We start from the raw sequence: 18,616 nt of genomic DNA on the forward strand, positions 1-18,616 counted from the left end.
CTAGCTAGCACTTTGGCCCCACGTCATAGCCCAATTGAACACAAATAAATAAATCTTTATGGATCTTTGTGATTATGATTACCAAATGTTTATAAACCGTTTGCTCTTGTATCCCAACTGAGTGAGAGTCATAAAAAACATCAAACTATCTAAACTTGATCATATGCAAACAACTATAGTAAATTTAGATTAACAAACTACCCTTCATGTTTCCCACTAATAATTTGTCAGCTTTGGTTGGAGCATAGTACCTTGAAAGGTGGACTCACGTTCTAATTTGAAGACTGAGGATGCCACCTTGAAAGATGAACTCCATGAGTCAATTTTAACACACGAGTGCTTCGCTAATGTGATCATCTCAATGGGGAACATTAATTAACAATCAGTTGGAGCATAATATTTTAAAATGAGAACGACAACAATCTTATACATTAATCCCTGCATAAAAAACTTTTATAAAGTAGTTGTCTATTAATTTTGATTTTTCTTTTTACGCTAAACCACTCAGTCATTTGTAAATTGCATACCATAAAAAAGAAACCCTAATTAGGATTTGTATATGATAATTAGCGGCAGGCTATGATCACATGAACATTGCCCAGTTAGTGTTAGGAAGGAACACTAATCTCCATTAAAGATATCATCAGTTCATGAATTTGTCATGGAATTGAATCAGCAAAACTTGGACTACAATCTCCGCCATCTAGATTAAAGAAATACAGGTTATGAATCATTCTAAGATCAGAAAAGTGTTCTCCTTTAGATTTTATGCTTGATGAAGGCTAGGTACTGTACGAGATAGCTTATGATAGCTTATGTTTCAGACTTTTCTATAGAGTATCCTAAGTTTGAAGTATGATAGCCACCATCTAAATTAAAAAGCAAGAAGCTCTGAATCCTCAGTTAAAATTTTCACGAAATCAGAGATGATGCTATTATTTCTAACTGGTTATAGTAACAACACCAATCTCAATGCTTCCATCAGGTTTTTTGGGAAGTGTTTTAAATTTTGAACTTAATGTGTATGATACAAATTGACTAAAATTAAACTTTAAATCTTCATGTAAAATTTTAGCAAGATCAGAGAATGATTTCACTATTTAATTTCATTATTTGGGAGTAAATACAGTCAAGTTCACATTTTTTTGGATATTAAACTTTGCCCTTATTCTAATTTGAGCATTAACTTTCAATTTGTATTAAAATGAACACAAAGTTTTGATTTCATTTCATCGGCAAGGTCATTGGGATTTTTCGGTGAGTTTTTGGTAACATGGACGGCGGAATGTTTGCATGAATGCCCATAGTCCATGTCACCCACTTGCATGGAGTGTGTCACATCAAATATTCTCATGTCCATGTCACTAAAAACTCAATGAAAATTTCCAAGCATCCTGCCATTGAAATGAAATCAAAGCGAAGTATCTATTTTGATACAAATTGAAATAAGGGCAACCTTCGATACTTGGTCAAAAAATTTACCCGCAGAAAATCCTTTGTTTTTCTTTATCCTTTCCTCTTACCAAAACAACTTCTTTTCTCATCTCTTTATGAAAGTTAATCCAAAAAATAAAAAAAATAAAAAACTCTTCATTTTTCCCTTGGGTATAAAAGGGGTTTGCTTTTATAGTATGAGAAAATTTATTTAAATTATATCAAAAAATAAACTCATCTTTAATTTTAATTTCCTCTCATTCTTTTATTTTTAAATTTTTCCTACTTATTATGAATTTCAGAGAATATACTTTTTTTTTTTTTAATTATGATATATGTATATATATACCTTCATATTTAAAGTTGAATTTTTATTTCAGCCTGACTAGAATTTGAGTCTGAGCAGGATATTTTTCAGAACGTGACTAGTACTAGAATTTATCCTGATCAATTTGCCCAAAGGTGAATATGATTTAATTCAACTTTGACTAAGAATTCAAATATGACCATAATTTAATTTATAAAATGTTGGCATAAAATTATTGTAATAAGATGTACCTAGTCATAAGCCATAAAAATATATTAAATTAACACTAAAATTAAAAATGATTGTATATTGGAATAAAATTAAATGTATTCTAATATGACCGTTCCAAATAAATAGGAAAGGGAGGTTACAATAATACCTTAACTTGTACAATAAAAATAGGAAAGGGAGGTCACAATAATACCTTAACTTGTACAATAAAAAATGAGAGTATATTTCATCATGGGGTTATGGTTCATGATAAACACAGTAATAGTTTCATTTGCATAACATAAATGGTTTATATTATGCGGTTATAACCCATGATATATCATTTTGGGCATATGTAACAAGCAGTCATTGCCTCATATTTTAGCCTGTTCTATATAGTAATTTCGTAGGAATTGTTAAACCATCGTGACTGATGCATCCTATAGCACATGTCTCTTTGGCAATATTTGTCATCTTTATAAAAAATAAATAAATAAATAATAAACTAAAAAAAAAAGAAAATTGGTGGTAGAATATTCTATAAGGTCATAGGCTTCCATTCCAAGTATGGCAATGACCATAAAAATGATTAATAAAGAGCTATAAAGCAGGCAGAAAAAAGTTGGTTGGATGACCAACTACAGCCCCAAAAAGCAGTTGGTTTGATTGCAGGTTTCATTTATTCATCAGAAAGAATGGATCCCACGAGTTCTTCATGAAAAATTTTAATTACCACAGAGCTTTCACTCATGTCTGCAAACTACTCATTCAGTACTTTTCTCATCCCACATAAGTAGCTCGTACTACTTTTCACTTGCGGAGTAATGGAAGACATGGAGCTGTCTACATTGGCTCCTGATGAGGTCCAAGAATCCAATTCTAACTCTAATTCTGTGCATACTGCATTTGCTGCTGCTCCTTCAGTTTCAGGCTTGTTCTCTAGCGCAGAAAGGCTTGACTGGTTCTTGATATTCTTTGGCTCAGTGGGATCATGCATTCATGGTGCTGCTCTTCCTGTCTTCTTTGTTCTCTTTGGGAGACTCATTAATTCTTTGGGAAGTCTCTCCAGTGATCTCCAAAGTTTTTCTTCAGAGGTGTCAAAGGTGAGAGTTTTTGCAACACTAATTTGTCATCAATGGTCCAAACCTCCATTTGCCACAACGTTGGTATTCAGTCAGTAAGCGGGTTCACTATATTGACACTAATATATTCAGTATTAATTCTTGATATTCAATGTTCTCTAACATCAAACATATCTCATTACAAACTTGCAGAATGCTTTGTACTTGGTTTACTTGGGGCTTCTTGTCATGGCATCATCTTGGATAGGTATGTCCTGAAGAATTTTTTTTTTAATAACATACATATACCTCAATCACTCAATCTTCCTAGTTCTTCATCTTTGCAATTCACCTAATACATAAAAATGAAACGAAAAAAAAATAAAAAAAATCCAGTTAATAATCTTTTCGAATAAAGATTAGAATTTAGTATTGAACAAATTTTATGACTGACTTTATTTATGCAGGAGTATCATGTTGGATGCAAACAGGAGAAAGACAAGCATCCAGTTTAAGAGTAAAATATATGCAGTCAGTATTGAAGCAAGAAATATATTTGTTTGATGCAGATGCAAAGAACAATAACATACTGTATCATATTTCAAGTGATGCAGTACTTGTACAGGATGCCATTGGTGATAAAGTACATTTATGATCAATGAATACTTTGATGAACATTCTGAATTGATCATTTTAATGAGTTCATTAAATTAAGTTCAATCTTAAATCATTCAATAAATGATCCTTGATTTTTGAATTGCAGATTGGTCACTGTTTACGATACATTTCTCAATTTTTGGTTGGATTCATTGTCGGGTTTTCATCGGTATGGCAGCTAACATTACTCACTCTAGCCATTGTTCCATTGATGGTCATTGCTGGAGGAATACATACTGTGACAATGTCTGGTTTATCAAAAAAGGGTGAGGCCGCATATGCTGAAGCAGGCAAAATTGCTGATGAGGTAGATGAATATATGCAGAATGAAATACTGCATTTTGAAAAATTTTATATGGACATAAACACAAGAGATACATGAGGTACTAATCTAACATTGCAAAAAAAAAAAAAAATGATAGGTAATGTCTCAAATTCGTACTGTACATTCATATGTCGGAGAGGAAAGATCATTTGGAGCTTATTCGAGGTCAATTAAAAAAGCGTTAGAGTTTGGCAAGAAAAGCGGACTTGCAAAAGGACTAGGGGTAGGCACAACATATGGGCTACTATTTTGTGCATGGTCATTGCTTCTTTGGTATGCAGGTGTTCTAGTGAGACATAAAGTTACAAATGGTGCCAAAGCCTTTACCACAATTCTGAATGTTATCTTCAGTGGCTTGTAAGTTCAATGTAGGAAAATACATGTGCTCCTGATCAACTTTCTTTCACTAAAATGTAAGCTTTGCATTTACAGTGCTCTTGGACAGGCAGCGCCAAACATTGGTTCTTTTGCTAAAGGCCAGGCTGCGGCAAGCTACATAATTAGCATGATCAATGATATGTCAAGTGCTTCAAACACTAGTGACAAGGGAATCGTCTTACAAAAATTTTCAGGAAACATTGACTTCTGCAATGTGTCTTTTTCGTATCCTTCACGCAAGAATCTGGTTCTTGAAGAACTAAACTTATTGATTCTGGCTGGAAGAAAACATGCTGTTGTTGGTCAAAGTGGATCAGGGAAAAGCACCATCATATCCTTAATTGAAAGATTTTATGAGCCAACATCAGGTAGATAGATAGATAGATTGATAAGATAGATATGAATTCCTCATCGCAAGCATTTAATGTCATTTGAGAAATGGAATGAGCACTGATTTTATTATTAGGTGAAATTCTCTTGGATGGCTATGACATGAAAAAGCTTCAATTGAAATGGCTAAGAAACCAGATGGGACTAGTCAGTCAGGAACCTGCATTATTTTCAACCTCTATTGCTGAAAACATACTTTATGGCAAAGAAGATGCAGAAATGGAGGAGATCATTGAAGCAGCAAAAGTTGCCAATGCACATTCTTTTATACAAACTTTACCTGATGGTTACAAAACAGAGGTTAGTATAACAGTATCTGAATTTAATCAGAATGCTTTTTCAATTTTATTGACATGTGGATTGAATGAAAAGGTAGGAGAAGGTGGAACTCAACTCTCAGGAGGCCAAAAACAACGAATTGCCATCGCAAGAGCTGTAATAAGAAATCCAAAGATTCTACTTTTGGATGAAGCCACAAGTGCTCTAGATGCTGAATCTGAATGCCATGTTCAGCAAGCTCTAGAAAGAGTAATGATGAACAGAACAACAGTTGTGGTTGCACACCGCTTATCGACAATCAGCAATGTAGATTTGATTGCTGTCGTAAAAAATGGAAAAATCATTGAAAGTGGAACACATACAGAGTTAATGTCAAAGGAAGACAACGGAGAGTATGCAATGCTAGTACGTCTGCAGTTATCATCAAGCAGCCAAAATTTGAGTGAGGATACTACCAAGGGACAAAAGTAAGTTCTCTTCTCAAGTCGTCTTATCATATTTGAATTTTTTGTGTAGTCCTCAATGTTTTTCATTGCAGGACTTATGCAGAAACATCAACTTATCTTGACATTCATGTTAACAAAGATGATAAAGGGAGTTCAAAATCAGTGGTCATCAGAGATAACAAGATCACTGAATTGGATTCAATAGAGTCAAAAAGAACGCCTTCAATAAGCAAATTCTTAAAACTAAATAAACCAGAGTGGCCATATGGAGTAATGGGATCAGTAGGTGCTATATTGGCAGGCATTGAAGGCCCTTTGTTTGCTCTTGGCATCACTCACATCCTCGATACACTTTATACTCATGACAATGTGAAGATCAGGCATGAGATAAAGGTCGTCTCACTTATATTTATCGCAGCAGCAATTAGCACTGTGCCCATATACTTACTGCAACACTACTTCTATACATTGATGGGAGAGAAACTTACTTCCCGTGTTCGCCTTCTAATGTTTTCAGGTTTTTTCTTGTTTCCTTTGCTATTTTTCACCCTGCAGTTTCACTTCAAAGTGTCAATAAGTATGCAATTCAAAATACACTTATTTTTATCTTCAGAAAAAAAAAAAGATTAAAGCTGAAATCCATAGATAAATAGAGAAATATTTTCTATGCAGTTAGTCTATGAATCTCATATAATTTTCATCATTTGAAATAAAGGGAAATCAAGAATGAAATTCCTGTCTCCCCATCACTAACAAATTCTGTGAAATTTGTGACTTTCATATTTTTTATTTTTTATTTTTTTTTGTGCGGCTGCAGCAATCCTGAAAAATGAGATTGGGTGGTTTGATTTGGAGGATAACAACAGTGGATTTCTCACCTCGTCTTTAGCAGCTGATGCAACATTAGTTAGAAGTGCACTTGCGGATAGAATGTCGACAATTGTTCAGAATGTAGCTCTAACTGTGACGGCATTTGTAATTGCATTTGTACTCAGTTGGCGCATGGCCTTTGTTGTTGTTGCCACATTACCTCTCATAATTGGTGCATCAATAGCTGAGGTAATAACTATTAACCAAACTATTTTTTCTTTCTCATAACATCCTAATTTCGTCATCTTCTTATCAAACTTGCAGCATTTATTTTTAAAAGGATTTGGAGGAAACTACACACATGCCTATGCTCGAGCTACATCAATTGCCCGAGAAGCCATCACGAACATAAGAACAGTGGCAGCATTTGGTGCAGAGGATAGAATTTCAGCCCGTTTCATAAGTGAACTAAATGAGCCGAAGAAACAAGCTACATTGAGGGGCCATATATCAGGAATTGGTTTCGGTTTGTCTCAGCTCTTTGTGTTTTGTTCCTATGCACTTAGCCTCTGGTATGCATCCCAACTTATCAAGCATGGAAATTCTAACTTCGGTAACATCATGAAGTCCTTCATGGTGCTGATCATCACTGCAATTGGCATAGCTGAAACTCTATCGATGGCACCTGACATTGTTAAAGGATCACAAGCTCTTGGTTCAGTGTTTTCCATCCTTGAAAGAAGAACAAGGATAGACCCTGACGACAGAAATTCAGAAATTGTGGCAGAAATTAAAGGAGATATAGAATTCAGAAACGTGAGTTTCAGATATCCCACACGGCCTGAAGTGACCATTCTTGATGACATGAATCTAAAAGTCGAAGCAGGAACTAGTTTTGCAATTGTGGGGAGAAGTGGATCAGGAAAGAGTAGTGTGATTGCTCTCATAATGAGATTCTATGATCCAAGCCACGGGTCAATACTCATTGACAATAAGAACATTAGAAATCTAAACTTAAAATCCTTGAGACTAAGAATTGGTTTTGTTCAGCAAGAACCAGCACTGTTTTCAACAACTATCTATGAAAACATTGCATATGGGAAGGAAGGTGCATCAGAGATTGAGGTAATGAAAGCTGCTAAAGCTGCAAATGCTCATGGATTTATAAGTAGAATGCCAGAAGGGTACAGTACATCAATAGGAGAGCGAGGCTCGCAACTTTCAGGTGGACAGAAACAAAGATTAGCAATTGCTAGAGCTGTCTTGAAAGATCCATCTATTCTTCTTCTTGATGAAGCCACTAGTGCATTGGATACAGCGTCAGAAAAACTGGTCCAGGAGGCTCTGCGCAGACTTATGGAAGCAAGAACAACTGTTGTGGTTGCTCACAGGTTATCAACAATTCAAGATGCTAATATGATTGTGGTACTTCAAGGGGGAAAAGTCCAAGAAATTGGGAGACATTGTGATCTACTTGAAAAGCCCGCAAGTTTGTACTCCCAGCTTGTTCAATTACAGCAACAATCTTGTGTGATTGGTATGTAGTTGGTGCTTCAGATTTGAAGTGGAGGGAATGTGCAACAAAAACTTCAGCTGAAGAAGTTTTGTCGCCTTTATTTGTTCGCTGTCCATCTCTGACTCAGATGTGGCAAGCTATTTTATTCTATCTTTTGTAAAAAGAAATTGGATTAATCTCAAGATCTATTGAAAATTAATGAAAATTAAAAATAGTTGACAAAAAGATAACCATGTCACTGGCAAGGGTTAGTGATGGATGGGTAGTTTCTTTCTGATCTTTTGATTTACAGTTTGTCTTCGTTTTTTTTTTGTTTTTTTGTTTTTTTGTTTTTTTTTTTGTCGTGCCTCGACTCATATGATGGCTCACGACAATAGCCATGATAGTCCAAGGAGGGCTGAGCAACACCCTAAACTCAAATCCCAGCAAGATATAGTATTCCCTGAACTCGTACAATAGCAATATGAAAGCCAAATATCAATTATCAGAATATGGAGCAATGGCCACCCATTGAACATGTGATAGTGCACTACAAGTGCACGAGCCATTCAAGTAATAGAGTGATGAAAGTGTTGCCACATCCCATGAGGAATGAAATCATTGGTATTAACTACTTCTCTATTATTTAGCCCTACGCTAATAATGAAGATTACCCAAAGCTAAAAATTGAAATGATCAAGGAGAGGAGGTATCCTGGCACTGAATCCCACAAGAACTATGACTTGAAGCATTAGATTTGATTATTGATTCCTAATTGAAAGACTGGGACCATGGGTATCCTTAACTATGTCGATAACTTTCTTAAGGCAATCAACAACTAGTCCCCTACAAGGCTTTAGTATCTTTCTCTCTTCACTAAGCCCTTTATGACTGCACAAAGGCTTTAGGGATCCTAATCGCGAGGTGACTGAGTCTCCTAAATTAGGCTAATCACATTCTCAAGCCAACTAGCCTCTAATTCCATACAAGCTTTGGTGGTGATCTCTCTCTTCACTAAAGTTTCTACGATTCCCTTACACTCGGTGATACTCAAAGATAGAGTCAACCTATTTGGGAAAACCAAGGGAAAATGTCTACAAGCTTACTCTCAACTCCCTTCAACCATTGTAAATCTAACATCAATGGGTTTCTCAACTCACATTAGTGTGATTAAATATACAATTGAGCTCTTGCTATAAAGGATTTCATGCCATGAATAATACAAGGTTAAATCTAAAACTAAATCGCAAATAAGGAATCAAACATGAAAAATCACAAATACAATGAAGTTCTAGGGTTCAACATGCCTTAATACCAAATGAGGTTTTACCTCCTTGTAGAAAAGCAATACAAAATCAAATAATAAGAATCAAATACAAATGAAATCATTGTAAAAACTTCCTTAATCCTTGCTTTCTCTCCAAAATCGATGAAGCTTCTCCAATCTCTAAAGAGCCATTGCTAAAAGAATCCAAATATGCCACCTTTGATGACATTGGGTGACTCCCTTGATGAGTATATGAGTGGTCAAATCGATAAGAATCGAGGAAGTAGCCCCATTGAAAACTGCCTTGACCTTTCCTCCAAATTGTAGCTCCAACTCTTATTGAAATATGCCTAAAATATCCCTCAAAACATAATTGCCTGGGTATTTCGAGGAGGTTGTCTCTGTGTAATGAGTGACCTGCGTAACCCTAATCTCGGCAATCTCTGCTTGAGCCTCAGGCACCTCTGCCCGTATCACTCCCACCGTATTCTCGAGCCTCTCAAAGCGATCATGGGCTCGAGATGGTGAAAACAAACTCACGGGGGTGCGTCCTCTGCCGTCGGAGGTGCCTCGGTCTCCATCGGTGCTGGCTGAGGCTCGGGGGCAGGCTGGGAAGCCTCAGCATGATCACCCTCATCCTCAGCTATCTCTGGAGCTGGTAGCACCAAAGTATAAACCCCTGTCCGAACTCTGCGGACCATGCCCATCAATCTCAGTGTCTCTAAACTCAGGGGGGTAGGTATACTCGTCTTCTAAGCCCCACGAATCGAATCCAAGAGACCCATGCCCAGCACTAATCTCGTAATAAGCCTTTGGTCCAGGTGGAAGGTCCCTAACCACGATTAAGCCCTAGATACTAAGCTTACTTCAACGCTTCACTCCATTGCACACGCAACTAAGCCCCAGCGGAGGGTCATCCCTTAGACCATTCGCTCTATTATGGCCGCAAATAACTCGAGGAACAGAGGTAGAATCTATCACGTCGGAGAGGAAAGGGGACGCTCCTATACCTCTCGACTCACCCTCTCAACCCTCTCCAACCTAGCTTTGTCTAACGCTCGTGGTGTGTCACTCACTCACAAGGTTACCAACAAGAACTCTCAACCCTAGTGTCACTATAGGGGAAATGTTCATACAGTCAAGCATTCAAGGTTGGAACTCACAACAAACATCAATTAATTGAAAGCATAACAAAGAGATTCATTGAAACAAATACATCCTAGGGTTCACAAGTACCCAAGTACCCAAGTACCCACTAGGGGTTTAGCTCTCCATGGAGCTAAGTACAATCAAAGAAATAGAATGTAAAAGCAAGAAATCCATAGAGAAACCCCACTCGATAGTCATGTCGATGGTCTTGTGGAAAGTCCTCTACTCGTCGTCCAAGGATTCCCTTATCTGGTATAGGATACGCCTCGACGGAAGCTTCCCTACCAATCTTCTTCCTCAGGAATGATGATGTCGGAGCTATAGAACCTCTCCAAAAGCTTAGCCAATACCTCTCAAAACCCTAGCCGAAACCCTCTCTAAAGTTGGGGATAAGATGGAGAAAAAAATGCTAAAATCGGGGCTGAATCAGCTTTAAATAGGGCTGGAATCGGACGACCACACGGGCCTCACACGCCCATGTGGAATTTCAACACGGGCGTGTATAATTTCCACACGCCCATGTGGATTCTCTGAATTCCTGTTTTCTCGGCCGGCTATGAACAGTGCTGCTACATTACTTTCGCTACAGTGTTCCGCTACATTACCTGGCCTAAAACACTTCCCGAGTCCATATTTTCATCGAGGTGACGCAAACGGGCACACGTTCACGTCGTGGATCGCTTTGCTTCTTTAATGACCGACAAGTTGGTGGAGATCTTGTTCTATGTGCATAAGTCGGAATGCTTGAGTGTGACTGCCCTTGTGCCCCTCCAAATGGTTGTGCTAACTCAAATACGAGGAGGTTGGCACACACTCTAGCATCTCGTACCCGACCTATGTCTTCGCGTTTGAACCTTAGCAAGATTTCCTCCAAAATCGGTGCATTATGATCCACATTGGCTTCTTTCCTTCATACTCATCCTCACAACCCTACCTACACAAAAGTAACATAAAAACACACATATTAGTGTAAAAACTGGAGAAAAGTAATGCTCAACATAAGGAAAGAATGCTTCGCATTCATATCACACAAGCACTTATCAGCCGCGTGGGCTGCAGGAATTTTCACGCGGGCGCGTGAATAGTAATTTTGCTACATTACTGCTATAAAACGCGGTCCAAACGCACGTCCATGTGGTAGGCCACATGTCCTGGCACTCTTCTCTTGAGGCCACCTGTTCGAGCACAAGTCCATGTGGTAGGCTATAAAACGTTTCTTCATCGACGTATCTTTGAGATGTCTTGCAATCTTCACAAAGAGAAGGAACACGAAGATGTGGCTGCCTTTGTGCTCTTTCAACTAGTGAATTGACTTGAATCTTCTTGGAAGTTAGCACATATCTCCACGTTTATGAACTCCTCTCATGTCTTGGTCCTTGAATTGAACAAGAACTCCCAACATTGTGTCTTTATAGCCTATCTTTGCTTCCTTTTTACTCTTCAATGCATTCACAACCTATATGCATAAAAAAAACACCAATTACACAATATGAGACATAAACCATAGTAAAAATGATGCTCAATGCATCTAAAACATATATAAAAATATGTCTACTCAAGCACTTATCAATTAACATAGGGATTTCCCGACCCTCTTGGTTCTCCACTAACATAGGCTACCATCTCTACTGGTGTCAAAGCAGTAATGAAGATGGGGCATTGTCTTGTTACATGTCCGGCACCACATGTTTTACATGCCAAAACTGCTCCAGAATTTGAGCTTGAACCCAACATGAATTGATCAAATCTCTTTGTCAATGCTTTAATCTTTGCGGCCAGTACGGTGGTATCATTCACTTCATAAATACTTTCTGCCCTTGGTGCTTTCTGTCATGTGCTCCAATGACATTCATTATTCGCCAAATCTTCAATGAGCTTGACAATGCCCCTTGCGTATATCCCGCAAGTGCACAGGTTTGTCAAAGTAATAAAATCCCAGGTGAGTGTGTATCGTATCCACAGGGAATAGGGAGTAAAAATACTTAAGTTGTTTCTTAACTAAGCGAAATATAAATAGTGATTTGTGTGGTAAGATGTAATGCAAACAAAAGTAAAAGAGACAAGAGAGAGAGCACAAGTAAAGGAGAGGTAAGGCAATCGGTATAAATGGAGTACTCGGATATTGATCCACCTAGGACAATCGTTTCAAGTGCAAAACCGTCTATTATGCTTCCTAAGTAATGCATTAATGAGTCGTGGAGATCCTTTAATACATGGTCCCAAATCTAAGGTCAACCATGCCTAACCTTATACATGTCCCGGAGGACAAATTGAACAATCTCTCAACCTCGCACTCGTATAGAATTGCAATGAGTTCTAGGGATTCTAAGTGATAAATCCTCTTCCTATATGTAGACCTAACTTTTTGGTCCAGGCGGAAGGTCCTTAGCCACAATTAAGCCCTAGATGCTAAAATCACTTCAACGCTTCACTCCATTGCACTCGCAACTAAGCCCCAGCGGAAGGTCATCCCTTAACCCATTCACTCTATTATGACCGTAAAGAACTCGAGGAATTGGAGGTAGAATAAATCACACATGAGGGGAAAGGGGACGCTCCGCTACCTCTCGACTCACCCTCTCAACCCTCTCAAATCTAGCTTTGTCTAACTCTCGTGGTGTGTCACTCACTCACAAGGGTTACCAACAAGAACTCTCAACCCTAGTGTCACTCTAAGGGAGTATTCATACAATCAATGCATTCAAGATTGGAACTCAATAAAAACATCAATTAATGAAAGCATAATAGCAAGGTTCAATGAAACAAATACATCCTAGGGTTCACAATCCAAGTACCCACTAGGGGGTTTAGCTCTCCATGGAGCTAATTACAATCAATGAAATCAAATGTAAAAGCAATGAATCCATAGAAAACCCCCTCGATAGTCGTGACGATGGTCTTATGGAGAGTCCCCTACTCGTCCAAAGGTCCCTTTGTCCACCCTAGGATACACCTCGCTGGATCGGTGCCGATGAAAGCTCTTCTACTAAGATTCTTCCAAATGGAGTGCGATGTCGGAGCCATAGAACCTCTCCCAATCTCTACCCAATACCTCTCAAAACCCTAGCCACAGGCCTTTCTCAAGTTGGGGAAAAGATGGAGAAAAGAATCCTGAAATCAGGGCTGAAATCGGCCTTAAATAGGGCAGGAATCGGGAATCCACACGCCCATGTGAATATTTCACCCGGCCCGTGTGGAATTAACGCATGGGCTTGTGGGATTTCCACACGCCTGTGTGGCTTCTCTGGATAACTCCTTCTTCGGCCGGCCGTAAATAGTACCCTGCTACAGTGTTGCTACAGTATCGGTCTGAAACACTACCGAAACCATGCTTTCATCGAGGTAATGTAAACGAGCACACATTTACATCGTAGATCGCTTTGCTTCTTCAATGAACGGCCGTTTTGGTGGAGATCTTATTACACATGCACAAACCGGAATACTTAGAATGTGACTGCTTTTGCGCCCCTCCAAATCATTGTGCTAGCTTGAATACAAGGAGGTTGGCACACATTCTAGCATCTTGAACCCGACTTATGTCATTGTGCTTGAACCTTCTCAAGATTTCCTCTAAATGGTGCACTCACGATCTACATTGGCTTCTTTCTCTAAGATTCGGCTTCACAACCCTATATGCATGAAAGTAACATAAATACACACATATTAGCGTTTAAACCCGATAAAATTAATGCTCATCATAAGGATAGAACACTTCGTATTCTTATCACACAAACACTTATCAAACTCTCCCACACTTAAGCTTTTGCTTGTCCTCAACCAAAAATTAAAACATTGTATGCATAGATGAAGGAAATATTGGAAGTGCTTGGCCTTAGGTTCACCAAAGCATGCAAAGAGAGTATTCTACAAGTATGGGAGATTTCAACACTAACTATGAAAAATCAACGCTCTAGCTAAAAACTTGAATAAAAAAGGACAACAAACCAGAAATCGTGTAAGTGTGTGAACTCATTCAAGTCAACCCAAAGTATACTCCTCAAAGTTCTACTTATAAGGGACTTATTTATCTACAAAAAGTAACAACAAAAATTCAAAAAGGGTAGTAGCTTCACACATCCTCTAAGGTAGCCCTTTCCAAAGCGGTCGCTAAGGTGGTTTTCACACTTTCGAGGTGGTAGCTCTTTCTACAGGGGTGGTAGCTTTCACACATCCCATGAGATAGCTCTTTCACTCATTAGGACATAACTAGTATCCGATTTATGAGAGTAGCTTCATACATCATAGGTGGTAGCTCTTTCCACCGAACAAGTACAACTAAACAACAATAACTAATCCCTTTAACATCGAACATGAGTTTCCAAAAGAGTTGAAAGAGTGAGTAGTGCAACAAGTGTCAATCGGGCAAAAATTCCTACAAATTCAAGCAAAAAACTAGAGCATGAAGACATTCAATATTAAAAATTCTCCTAAACTCAAGAATATAATCATTGCAACTAAGGTGAACCGCCATTGGCTATGTGAGGATGTATAACAATCAAAACTAATATAAAAGAGATGTGTGCACTATGAACCTCCACCCCCCCAACACTTAAGTTGTATATTGTCCCCAATGTACACATGGAAGCTCACTCATGATGTATATAAATCAAGAATAATTGTGGGAGAAGCAATCAAAACAATACTCCATTGACTCCTAGTGTTGCATTTGATGGAGCTAATTCGTTGGGAGTGGTGTTCCAACGGGTTGTGAAACACACATGGCCAAGTGCCGAATTACCTTAGCAGTGTCTATGACAAGTTCTCAATTTCCACGATGACAAGACCATCTGCACGCATACACGAGGGGGTTTAATGAAGCTCAATAAAACAAAAACAGCTCGAGTATATAAAATATAGAGAAATGAATACAACTCGAGACAACAAAATGAAAATAAACTCAGAAGGAAAGTCCTTTCTAAGTATACAAGTCCAAAATGAAATGTAAAAAGTAATAAAAATGAAAGAAAATAAATCAAGTGTCGGTGCCGCGCTCTGGCTCCTCTACTGCTGATGCTGGTTTTAGGTCAAAGGGTGCCGGTGGAGGTGGTGATGGTGATGCCGGAGGGGTCAGAGGGGTCCTCAGCCGCAACACAAATGATGAGGAGACGTCTTGCTCTAGAATCAGCTGTAGCATGTCGAAACATGCCATGAACTCTGTGTACTGTACGGCCTGCGCAACCCGAACCTCAGCAATCTCTGTTTCTAAGGTGGCTTTCACACTTTTGAGGTGGTAGCTCTTTCTACAAAAGTATAAGTGTGTGAACTCACTCAAGTTGACCAAAAGTATACTCCTCAAAGTTCTATGTATAAGGGACTTATTTATCTACAAAAAGTAACAACAAAAATTCAAAAAGGGTAGTAGCTTCACACATCCTCTAAGGTAGCCCTTTCCAAAGCGGCCGCTAAGGTGGCTTTCACACTTTCGAGGTGGTAGCTCTTTTAACCGGGGTGGTAGCTTTCACATATCCCATGAGATAGCTCTTTCTCTCATTAGGGCATAACTAGTATCTGATTTATGAGAGTAGCTTCATACATCATAGGTGGTGGCTCTTTCCACCCAACAAACACAACTAAACAACAAAACTATTTTGTTCTTTCTTTTCATTTTATTTTGTTTTTTTCATCTTCATTTTCAATTTTTTTTTGAATTAACACAAGAAACAACTAAAACTAGTCCCTTATACATCAAACATGAGTTTCCAACAGGGTTCAAAGGGTGAGTAGTGCAACATGTGTCAATCGGGCAAAAATTCCTAGAAATTCAAGCAAAAACTAGAGCATGAAAACATTCAATGTTAAAAATTTTCCTAAACTCAAGAATACAATCAATGCAACTAATATGAACCGCCATTGGCTATGTGAGCATGTATATCAATCAAAACTAGTATAAAAAGATGCGTGCACTATGAAACTCCCCCCACACACACACACACTTAAGTTGTATATTGTCCCCAATGTACACATGCAAGCTCATTCATAATGTAACTCAATTAGATTCAGATGTGGGAGAAGCAATCAAAACAATACTCCCCTGACTCCTAGTGTTGCATTTGATGGAACTAAGTCCTTGGGAGTGTTGTTCCAATGGGTCGTGAAGTTCACACGGCCAAGTGTAAAACACATTGGCCATGTCTATGACTAATCCTCAATTTCCATGATGACAAGACCATCTTCACGCTTACACGAGGGGGTTCATTGAAGCTCAATAAAAATAAAAATAACTCGAGTATATAAAAGATAAGACAATGAATACAACTCGAGATACAAAATGAAAATAAACTCAGAAGGAGAGTCCTTTCTGAGTATACAAGTCCAAAATAAAATGTGGAAATAAAAGACGAGGAAAATAAAATCAAGTGTCGATGTCGCGCTATGGATCCTCTGCTGCTGCTGGTGCAAGATCAAAGGATGCTGGTGGAGGTGGTGGTCTGCCTCTCAATAGCTGTCGTAAGAAGTCGAAACGGGCCATCATATCGACATACTGTGCTGACTATATCGATCGCATCTCAATGATCTCAGACCACAATACACTCACAGTGCTCTCGAGCCTCTTAATACAATCATAGGCTCCTGAAAGGGTACCTGGGCCACCTGAGGTCTCGGTCGCCGTCGGTGCGGAACTCTCCGCTGCATCCCTATCACGATCGGCGCTCTCAGTGGTGGTAGTGGCTAAAATGTAAGCTCTAGGCCCATATCTGTGCACCACTCCCATCATACTGAGAGTATCGAGTCCAAGCGGAGAGGGGATAACTGTCTGATCGGTATCCCGAAGAGCATCACCGAGACCCATCCCAGAATAAGTCTAGTAATGTAGGGACCAACAAATAATACTCCTACTCTCACGTTCTGGCCCTGGTACCACATGTAATCCGCCACAATGTGACCCAGATGAATAGGCACAGATCTAGCCATGGAATATAGATAAAGCAGACTCTGTCGGCTTAGAGTACTAGTATTATCACCTCAGCCATCCACAAATCTGCTAATGACAGTGAATAAATATCTGTAGCTTAGCCGAGACAAACATGTGGCCTTGGATATTCCCAGTTCATGCTGCCCCTGTTCGTATAAAATCTGGTAAGCCTACTGTGGACTCAAGGTGCCAAAGTAATCTGTTGGTAGATGTCCATACTCCTCGGTTTCTATATATGCTTCGTCGTACAAGTCCATGTGAACTGAAAACTCAGAAACACTCATAGCAAATTAACGACTGAACACTCTAAATTGTATGGCATCCACAAACTCAAAAGACGTTAGCACCTCCAAAGTCAGCGGCCTGAAACTGGCTCTCGTATAGATAATAACCTCTGCCAGCCTCCTACGACCATCAGCGCCTCCAACTCCCTGATTAACTCATCACCCCGCTAGACCCCACTTAGCACACTCAGGTCCACGAACTGGAATTGGTCAAACCTAAGCTCCTATAGTAGCTCTAAACGAGCTTAATGTTTAGGATTCAAAAATACAATATGTGCTAGCTAGGGTGAAGCCTCCCTAGGGCACTTGCCTTCTTGCCTCCTCCAGTGCGGTGCCATTCCTGCGACAAATGAGGAAGGAATGATCAAAAAATACTCAGAAACAACATACTGCAGAATTCCAAACATGCCTGTGGAAATTACCCACGCACATGTGGATCTGCTGGGTGTGAAAAACGCACGATTGTGCACCAATTCTCCAAAAATTCAACTTAAAACCAGCCCTAAGGAATTCCCAAATATGCATAAGACATTATATCATGAAAATTGGCACAACTCAAGGTTATCAATCTATTAAAAACTAAGATTTGTGAAGAAAAGAGGATAAGAAGGGTTACCGATAAAATAGATGATAGTATTCTTAAAATCAGCATGTAATGTGAAAAAAAATATCCTCCAAACAACGATAAAGGGACGAGAAGTTGATCAGGAGTGGTTTTCAGGTGATTGGAGATGAAGAAAAAGAGAATCCACAAAGATTTTTAATGAAAAACTCGCGTCTCTTAGAATCTTGCGCATCCACACGGGCTTGCGAAAGTTACACATGGCCGTGTACCACCACAAGAAAGCTTCATAGGGGCAGGAGCATGCCCCTGTGTGCTCTCAGGAAAACATTCACTACCTCTGAACCCAAATACATGGGTGTGGGAGAAATACCCACGCCCGTGCGCCAGACCCACAGGGGTAGCCGCACGCCCCTGTGGCTGCTCTGGACATCCGAGAAAAATTGCTAAGTGTTCTGCATGCCCGTATGAAAATTCCACACGGGCGTGGGCATTCACAAGCCCAACTCACAGGGGCAAGCGCATGCCCCTGTGTCTTCTCGGGATGGGGAGAGCTCGTCTGTAGAGATTTGCACGGGCGTGTGGAAATTACCCACGCCCTTGCAATTTTCACAAGGTCACCCACAGGGGCGAGTCCACACCCCTATGT

General features: G+C 39.2%; 1 protein-coding gene across 1 annotated transcript; it reads left to right on the top strand.

Annotated features, from left to right (window-relative positions):
- The first annotated feature begins 2,741 nt into the window (after positions 1-2,741).
- Positions 2,742-8,022, top strand: LOC120283436 (ABC transporter B family member 13-like). The gene is made up of 11 exons (XM_039290122.1): positions 2,742-3,054; positions 3,226-3,280; positions 3,480-3,655; positions 3,776-3,976; positions 4,092-4,351; positions 4,427-4,740; positions 4,839-5,062; positions 5,135-5,508; positions 5,580-6,004; positions 6,305-6,546; positions 6,622-8,022. The coding sequence occupies exons 1-11, from the start codon at positions 2,776-2,778 to the stop codon at positions 7,840-7,842; spliced, it is 3,771 nt and encodes a 1,256-aa protein (XP_039146056.1). The 5' UTR covers positions 2,742-2,775; the 3' UTR covers positions 7,843-8,022.
- The last annotated feature ends 10,594 nt before the right edge of the window (positions 8,023-18,616 follow it).

The sequence above is a fragment of the Dioscorea cayenensis genome, chromosome 19, assembly GCF_009730915.1.
Source record: "Dioscorea cayenensis subsp. rotundata cultivar TDr96_F1 chromosome 19, TDr96_F1_v2_PseudoChromosome.rev07_lg8_w22 25.fasta, whole genome shotgun sequence".
Lineage (NCBI taxonomy): Eukaryota > Viridiplantae > Streptophyta > Magnoliopsida > Dioscoreales > Dioscoreaceae > Dioscorea > Dioscorea cayenensis.